A 9,951-nucleotide genomic window follows, 5' to 3' on the forward strand; every position below is an offset into this window, starting at 1 on the left:
ATTGCCTTAACTTCCTATGGACAATGCAAATTTAAATGTTCTACTTGGAATAAACTCAACCTACAAGTTTGGAAGTCAAAAGATGATGCCCAGTCCCAACTAACTGCTTGGAAACTTTTACATGCTAAACTACCTATGGGTTCTCATCTTAAATTCCTCAACTTGCCTCCTCCTTGTCCCTTTTGTGGCAAATATGAAACCTTTAAGCATTGCTTTTGGGCTTGTTGGCATGTTCGAGTTTTATGGGCTAAACTTTTTTCTTCCTCACCCTATCTTTTCCATTTCCCTTAGTCATGGAAAGCTTCCCTTCTAGGATATTCTTTAGTTCACAATGCTACCTTCATTTTTTGTCATCTCATCATCTTCAAATGCATTTGGAAGTTTCAATGCTTGGCTACCTTGTCACATTCCTTTCTTCCTTGTAAGCTTGAATTCCATACCTTATGTTCCTATCTTCTAACCCTAGTGACCTTAGCATCCTCTCTCAAAGATCAAAATGCCTCTAACGATGGTATCAAAGTGCAAGCTGAAGGTATTTCTTCTCATCTCAAGGGTATAATTGCTTATGGAGACCCAATGCAAATTCCATACCTTATGTTCCTACCTTCTAACCCAAGTGACCTTAGCATCCTCTCTCAATGATTGAAATGCCTCTAACGATGGTATCAGTGTGCAGACTGAAGGTATTTCTTCTTAGCTCAAGGGTATAATTGCTTATGGAGACTCTTAGTGCAACCCAATTCATATTCTTCAGGCTTCATCAATGACATTCCTTGATATATCGATGTATGATGCTGCTCAATGTGGTCTCCATTGCTGAAATACATGTTTGTTGTAGCATTTCCTTTTTGCCACAGTTCTAGAGTGCTCTTAGCTTTCATATTTGTTCTAGAGCTATAGTTTTTCTTCTCACCTACTATAACTATAATTTCTAGCAAATCTCTAGTTTGCTGATGTAATTTCCAACAGACTTTATAGTATCTTTGTATCATGCATTTTTACTTGTAACTTATGAATTATTATTCGAATTAAAAAAAAAAAAAAAACAATTATAAAACCTTGGTCACAAAATCTTACAATAACTCAGTAACAAAATCTATGTTGCAAGCACTTAAATAATACTAGATTCAAATCATTTAATATAAAAAATAAATAATTGAAAAATAAATTTTATAATATAGGGGAAACAATCTGGTAGCTGCCGAGGCCAACTTTGTGCACCTATAGTTCCTAATTTGTATGTCAAAATTTGCCCTTTTTTTTGGTGAACCTCTGTAGGCGAGTGAAGAATTTAAAGCTAACCTTTCGGCTTACCCACATTTACAGAGCTCTCTGAAAACTCATAGAGTATTGGAATTTATTTCTGGATTGGATTGTGTGCTCATTTTGTTGCATTGATGATTCGATTCACACTCTGTGATCCATCGTCAGGATGAAAATTACTGGATAGAAAATCCAATATGTAGGATTTAGTTACAAGAAAATATATGAAAACCCTTTTTAATGTAATTCTAATGCTCTAACTCTTATATATATATATATATATATATATATATATATATATATTTTGCTTATCTAAAATAGAAAATAATATATATTCTAATATTACATACTTAAGCGTTTACAAACAACAAAACAGTGTAAACATTCTAATAATAAGAAGGATGTAAAACGTCTGACACCTATCGGTACATGTCAGAGATGATGTACAAGGCATCCGGCTGGTGCAAATCTGTTGCACCGTAGCCAGTGCCACCATGAAAGTGTAAAAATGATCAACTATTAGTATATGTAGTACACATGTACTATCATTTTTTTGAGAAAGCGTAAAAATGATCAACTATTAGTATATGTATGATCACCTAGTAGTACACATGTACTATCATTTTTTGAGGCTTCCTAATTAAACTTTTTACTCAAACATGGACCACAATTGACTCGTTTCCCCGGCCCTTCAAAAACCCACCCAATTCACGTGGCATACACGTTAAAATCGTAAGCGGAATTGCAGGAGCGGAGCTGGCATAGCAGAGCAGGAGATGCAAATCTCAAATGGGCAAATTTGGAGAGCAAATTCATGTGCGAATTCGAACTGAAATGCAAGCCTAGCTGCCTAGCTTCTGGTTGTGGAGGTGTGAGCTCAGAAATGTCAAAATCAATGATAGGACGTATAATTGAGGTAGACAGGAGATGGTCGCTGAACATTCACAATACCGGAGTACCGAGAGTGTTTCTTAAAGCTCTCGAGATTTCGGGAGATGGGTTGCTGTGGATCCCTGCAACTGCAGCTCTCTGGCTCGCTCCATTTTCTTCCATTGCGTTTCCCAAAATCAGGTGGGTTTTACTCAATCTCTTAATAGGCTTCCTCTTTGATCTGGTACTGATAGGCTCTCTCAAGTCTATAATTAGAAGGCCTAGGCCAGAGTACAATAAGGGCATGTATTTGGTGCTCTCTGTTGATCACTGGTCATTCCCTAGTGGCCATGCTTCTAGGGCTTGCTTCATCGGTTCTTTTTTATGCTTATGCTTGCAATTCTTGGAAGCCCAGATGCCTGGATTTGTTGTTGGGGATCGAAGTTTCGGAATTTTTAGGGCTGTGGTTGTATTGATAATGACGTGGGCCATCGCCACTTCGACGTCACGAATTTTGCTGGGTAGACATTATGTGCTTGATGTTATGGCAGGTGCATGTTTGGGGGTGCTGGAAGCTTTAATTGTTCATAATTTGCTCTCTGTTTCAGAAAGGGTTTCGGAAACTTCGTATTTGTGGGTCGTGAGCAATGCTTGTAAACATCAGAAATATTTACCCTTCTCTTTTTGTAGTGACACTAATACAGAAATTTAATGTCTTCTCTCGTTTTAACTTGGAGTAAAATTTGTTGACATCAAACATATTCGTCTTATTCTTTCTGTAAGGTTTGAAGGCAGGAATTTGATATATTCTCTGGTTTGAATTTGGAAGATAAATCTGTAGACATCAAAGATGTTTACCTTATCTTTTCTGCAAGGATTTTATACGGGAATTTAATTTCTTCCCTTTTTAAAATTTGGAGCGTAAAATCTGTGTACATCAAAACATATTTACCTTAACTGGGACCATATAGAATGTTTTCGTACATGGAACATATTCTATGCTATTTTACATGCAGACTTGAAGCCAAACAGCCAATGCAGGCAATTAATGGTTGTCCGTTATCTCTTTGCTTTCGTTACTTTGTAAGTTGTTAGATTGAAGGAAAAATGGTTATCCGAGTCTACATAATAAGTAAATTATCACTTGTTTGAATGAAAAAAATACAAATCCAAAACGAACATAGACAGCAATTGCTCAGTGTAGGCATATTGGAGAACCCAGAGTGTTTGGGTGTTTGTAAATAAGATCACATGCACATGCACAGAACAACTGCAGAAATGTGAATGCACACGGTACCCACACACATTAGGTAACTAATTATAGTCATATCATGCCCTGTATTCTACATGTTCTGTTTTGTTTACTGAAAAACAAAATGCTTGTGCCTTAAAGTTTAGACACACAATTGCTAGATCAATTGCTGGGTTAACTTTACTACCTATAATCCGCCCTCACATTTTGGAAGCAATAATGCAAATAGTATTAGACAGTCAACTAATTTGAGGAGGCTGAGGTCAACATTGTAAGGGATTATGGTTGTTTTCTTAGGCACTAGTCGGGCTTATCGGATAGTAAAAAGAATGAGTGGTAGGAAATATCTAAGTAGGCGTTACTTGCTAGAATAGGGGCTAAAAATTAGCTCTTATTCATCAGGATAAAATTGCTTCAAGTTTTGCATGTTTACATTCTTTAAGATCAGTTATTCCTCTCAGAACTTTACATATTTTGAGGAAAAGCTTCTTGCCTCTTTCCTTCACTTCATGGAATAATTTCTATGTTCCACAGTGATTGAGGGATGGAAACAACAGGGGATGCATTTCAGGGATGCCAGTCGAAGGACAATTTTTTGGGGATACCAATATATATTAATATCCAGCAATAATAGTAGTATAACGGTAGAGATAGAGGGGAGGAGGTCACTATAATCATGACAGCAGCATATCAGTAGTATTTCAGCAACATAATGGCAGTTCAGTGATGGCAATGGAATAAGGGCAGTTTAAATTCAATTCTCAAATATTTCAAACTGCAAAATTGAAAATAGTAAAATTAAATACAACTATGCCTCATTTGGTTTATTAGTATCAAAAGGGAAAGAGTCTATGCCACTCTGACTGAATTTAGGGTTCATACAAGGGAATCGTGATCAATCTTGGTTGCACCTCATAATTAATTTGCCTAACATCTTTAGGATTAACATCCCTACATGGTATTGTAGTCTATTGATGCTCAGTAATTTTCCGATCTTGAAGGCATTATGAACTGCTATTAACTTTTCCTGTTTCTTTAGAGCTAAGTATGTTCTTCTAGATTGGGTAAATGAAACCATAGGTGGACTAGTTTTTCTTTGCAGCAGAGAAACTAACAATTTACAAGAGTAGATGAACAGCAAGTTCTTTCAACTCTAGAGTGACTTTCCATGAAATCTTTGTCATTCAATGGGGTTGTTTTGTGTAATAGTGACTCTAGATTGGAAAACTGAAAGTCAGTGCTCTCAAGATATGCTTTTCTCATTGCTATACATCTTAACAAGGGTCTTTATAAACCCCTCCATTACCTCATCATCTTCAGAAGGAAGAATTTGGCTAACCCTTGTCAGGAATTACTGGCTTCTTTTGATTAATCATGCTATCAGAAGTCTCATAAATCTCTCCAAGCCGAGGAGTATTTGCTCCACATACTAGATTACCTCCACAAAAGTTGATACGATTGAGCAAATATATGTGCAAGCAACTTTTGAAAATTATGACATTACCACTATTAATTATGTAAATTAAAATTTGTAAATAAAAAGTAAAGCAAAGTATCCACTCAAACATATTGGTTTAGATTTTTAATTTATTACCGTATAGTTGACCACCAAACATCATTGGACACCCTTTCTCTTGCCACCTTCCATTCGTTTGTTGTTGATTGAACCTGCTTTTTCTACTCTCCTCAAACAACCATGGATTGTAAAGCATCTTGCACATCCGACATCCTCTCTAGTAAAATAAAAAAGCTAGCATATCTAGTCTCAATTAGTTTCAGGAATTCTATCTTCGAATAGGGTTGAAATAATGTAAGTGAAATGTGATAGTTTTGTACAAACATTTGTATGTCTTTAGCTGCAGCCACTTCCATCTACACACAATTAATTTAGCCAATGTCTTACAAATCATTATTCAAAGCATGGGCACAAGATGGAGTCCAAAAACTTGTTTGAATGGCCTATCAACTATCAAGCTGGCTAACTTACAAACACACTTTGAATTTGTCACCATTTGCACAACATTAAAAGGCCTAACCTCTATGATTTCTTTCAAAGTGACAAACTGTTAATCAACATCTCTATGTTCCCTAAAACAATGAATAGTTATAAGAAACCATGAACCGATAGGACATATACAATAATATTACTCAATGGCTAATGCAAATAACAGTCCACCCATATCCATGACAATTGAACAAAAGTCCTAATTTATGTTTGTATAGTCTCCTCTATCAATATTTTGATGTTCACGTTTAAATATTGTTTGTTGAGGAGGGAAGTATGCAATCTATGTTCTCAAGGGCGAACATAAGAGGGTCCCAATTGCCATTGCATCTGTCAACATACCTCTGACATAAGGAGACCTTGCGAAATCAAATGGGATGGCTTGGGCTTAAAAAAAATTGGCCACTAAATCATTGGCTTTCTCATGTTTTTGCAGAGTCATTAACCCTTACTTCATATTATTTTCACCTGCAATAGAAGTGGCCTTCATCTTTACTCTTATCACAATTCTCTCCAATTGATAAATTGCAATGGTCATGCTGATCAATAGATTGCAATGTTTTGGATGAATGTTTCTTACTCTTAGTAGTACTAGTAAATTTTCCTTTCCTCCAAATTAACCTTTCTATTTCAACCTATTATTCCAATTTTATATCTGCAAATTTGGCATAACCAATATCTGCTGCCCCTATATTTTACTTTTATTGATGGCTAAATCCATGGGAAATTAAAGCCAGGGTTTTTGGGGGTTGAAAGCGGTTTTTGCAAATTTTTGAAAAGAGATTGAAAGGCATGCAAAGTAGTTTGTGAAGTTCCAATAGAACCTACGTTTGGGTTTTCAGAATGAGAAGAAAGGTATATTATGTTAGCTCCATTTTTTTTTACTTCTTTCATTGACATTGTCATCACTGCTTCTAGTGCTTATTTTGTTGTGCTAAACAAACTGACATTCCTTGATGCAGTCGAACCAGTTGATGTCTTCTAAGCTTCTTTGAATCTTTTAGCTTTAGGTTTTACAGTTGTTTGTAACCAGTGATAAACTCTTTCAGTTAATTGTGGTACGTATCTTTTGAAGCTTTGCTCACAATTTCAAGTTTTAACACAGGCAACTAGTCTACCAGTTTTCATTTTGAAGTTTCTATTGTTTAAGACATTGAGTTTGTTTCACATGGGGAGGCATTCCCACCCCTCAAACCCTTGTCTATAGGCTATAAGTCTAATCCCTGAACAATACCACAAATCCCACACCCCTTTGCAATCCAATCTGCATTGGCCACTTTTTTCTTTAAAAATGCTGAATTATTATTACTTTATGACATTGCAAGGGACACCTGGCCATCTCTGTTGAGAGACATCTGAGATGTCCCTGATGGCCTTGGGGACATCCAAGCATCCCTTATGTTTCCGGACATTCTCAAATATTGTCATGTTTTATGTTTTCGGTAGATCAGGGCAGATGACAAGAGGACGTGTCCGTGGAACAAAAGATGACTATTATTAATATTCTACCCCTTTTAAGTGAGATTTTTATTGATTTTTTTCCTTATTACAGTGTTACAATAACAAGTGCTTCTGTTGTGTGGTATTTTGAATTCACTCCATTAATGCAACTATTAGTATGTGATCTTTGTTATCACTGGAAACTGTCCAGATTGTTTACAACTTTGCAACACATTCCATTTCACAATGTATTCTTGGTAAGACACAACTTAGGCTGGTTTCAATATTCATTCCCAAGAGAGACAGTTACTTTAAAAACTAAGAGGGTTGGGGAAATTGTATAGAGCTCCATTGTGCTACTAAGTAGAATTGTGGCTGAAATTATCAGTGTATATTTTTATAGGTTTAAAACAGAAAAGGTTGTGATAAATCACCACCACTGCAGTAGAAAAAAATGAAGGCCATCATTCGATTATAGAGCTCTAGAAAACTAAGGACCATACATGGTAGAATTGTGGCTGAAATTATCAGTGTATATTTTTATAGGTTTAAACCAGAAAAGGTTGTGTGATAAATCACCACCACTGCAATAGAAAAAATTTAAGGCCAGCATCCGATTATAGAGCTCTAGAAAACTAAGGACCAGACAAGCCTTCAATCCACAGGTTTATGTTAATCCTTCTTTCTCCATTTGATCATATGATAAATGATGGGTGTCTGTAACTTAATAAGGAAGTTGGAAAGTTTGCATCACGTCATTCTGGATGATTTCCAAGAAAAGCATTCTGCTATAAGAATTCTATTTATGCAATTACCCTAACAAAGTATTAATGCAAATAGAATTCAAATCAAATATTTTGTGGATATCTACTCAACTTTAAGACACAATTTTTATCCAAGCTATGCAACAGAAAATTGATACTTTTGCATGTAATTAGTTAAGAACTTATATATTTGATTGGCTGATAAATATGTGTGAAATATTTTGATATATTCTGAACCACTTGCTGGAAAATTTTAGAAAGGTACAACTATAAACATATTCAGTAAATCTGGAAATTATTTCATGCAGTTTCCAGCAAATTTGACAATTTTTGAACAAAACTGAGATTATTTTCCCAAAACTGCCATAGATCAACTGGATGGATGAAATGAATGGCAAAAACATGTAGAACAGAAAGAAGAGAACAGAAAACACTTGAAAGTTTAAATCTGAAATCAAACACCTAACAAATCCACTGTAAACCTGCAAAAACAAATACACTAACAAGTTGAATCTCTGCAACTCTGGAGCGCAATTACAGTCTCTATATGAGATCACCCTCTGGAAAGATATTTCATCATTGGATGGCTAGATGAACAAGAAGTTCAGACAGTTTCACAAAATCATAGGAAATTTGACAAAAGGCCCGACACGAAATCTCTTACTCTGTCTTTCAAATCTCTTACTCTGTCTTTCAACTGCTTGAATCAAAGTTGGGAGCGCAAATCCAAGTGTACTATCTTGTAAGAAAACAAAATAGTATTGAACTGCATTATCCGCCTTCCAAAAGTGATAGCTGAAGATACACTGTGACCCGTTAATTACAAGTTACAACCTATCATAATATCTGTCATACCATAACTCCTCATCTGGCATAAAATCTGCTCACAATAAATCTTGGGAGTTACAAATGCCCTGACAAGGAATCCCATACCTCCAAAGGAGAAATAAATAATATTTAAATATTTAATTGTCCCTGGGCATCTAGAAAATATAAATTCTTATGCAATCCAAAGTAAATATAAAACAAATTACTTTCCTTTTTACTTTCCTTAGCTCATGGGAAATATTGGAACAGGCCATTACATCTTTCTATTGGAACTTATTATGAAAGGGGAAATCACAATTTATCAACATGATTGCTTTCTTGACTTGTATGCAATGATGTGTCTGCAATAGTGTGAAACTGCTTTTAAGTTGCAGTATGTACTTAATTCTTTATGCCTTTCTGATCTATTTTTCCAGATATCTATTGTCTAGAAAACTATAACAGATTCATTAAGAATTTCAGCATGCATAACATTTTGGGATCTGGGTCTGTATGGTTGGACTAGGTACACCTAAGACATACCAGCATTGCGGAGTAAGCATTATTACTTGGTAGTTGGTACATATCAGTGCATACCATTAGCTACCCTGAACTAGAACCTTTCTGGAGATTAAGAACAGATGTATAAATGAACGTTATAATCAGTGATCATCAACGGTTAAACCATTATCATGTAGAATGCAAAGCATTGGCAGTGTGATCCATCTTATTCAGCCTAACAATTCTAACTTAACTAGTGAATGAACTGGAGTCATGAAACGGGGAATACAGAATTTAATGGTTGTAATGCCCATGTAACTAAAACTATCCTCAATCTTGGGGAAACAAATGGTAAGAGGGGCCATATCATAAGCTGAAGCTTGACTATCATCTGTTGGTGTAGGATCATGACCTGCTCATTTAAGATAAAATGATATACCGTATATTTTATACAAAGAATATACAGTGCAGTCTACTACTTAAATATACTGTATATTTTATACAAAGAACATACTACTTGCACTCTACATGCCTGAGACGAAATGTTCCTGAAGTATGAGTGTCTTTTATACAGTAATGCATTTTCTGTCTTCAACATCTACAGCATGAGCCGAACTATTAATACAATAAGTGTGCCTGTCTATAGAATCTTTAAATGCCCTGAAAAGCTACCTTCACCAAAATATATGTTAGAACAATCCATTGTAATATCAGTATGATCAGAGAAGTAAACACAGACAAGAACGGAAAGAATCCAGTGCAATAAAACAGTGGAGAATGACTTCCCAGAGGGTCATCAAATTCCTTGAGAACCTTCCATCATCAAACTATATGCTAGACCAATTCATTGTAATATAAGCATGATCTGAGAAGTAAACAGATGAGACAAGATTGGAGAGAACCCAAACCAAAATAATAGTGCAGAATGACTTCCTACTGCCCATAGGGTCATCAAATGCCTTGAAATGTATTAATCATCAAACCATATGCTAGACCAAAGCCTGTTGAAGATTATAGCTGTGATAGAGATCTTTACCTCTGATATTGCT

General features: G+C 35.5%; 1 protein-coding gene across 1 annotated transcript; it reads left to right on the top strand.

The window, feature by feature from the left end:
• Window positions 1-1,907: 1,907 nt before the first annotated feature.
• Window positions 1,908-3,046, top strand: LPPBETA (Phosphatidic acid phosphatase (PAP2) family protein). Its single transcript, XM_089819128.1, has one exon. It carries the CDS (start codon window positions 2,078-2,080, stop codon window positions 2,843-2,845), a length of 768 nt encoding a protein of 255 aa, XP_089675254.1. The 5' UTR covers window positions 1,908-2,077; the 3' UTR covers window positions 2,846-3,046.
• The last annotated feature ends 6,905 nt before the right edge of the window (window positions 3,047-9,951 follow it).

Source organism: Cupressus sempervirens, chromosome 3 (assembly GCF_028749045.1).
Source record: "Cupressus sempervirens isolate cs-2001-9-10 chromosome 3, ASM2874904v1, whole genome shotgun sequence".
Classification (NCBI taxonomy): domain Eukaryota; kingdom Viridiplantae; phylum Streptophyta; class Pinopsida; order Cupressales; family Cupressaceae; genus Cupressus; species Cupressus sempervirens.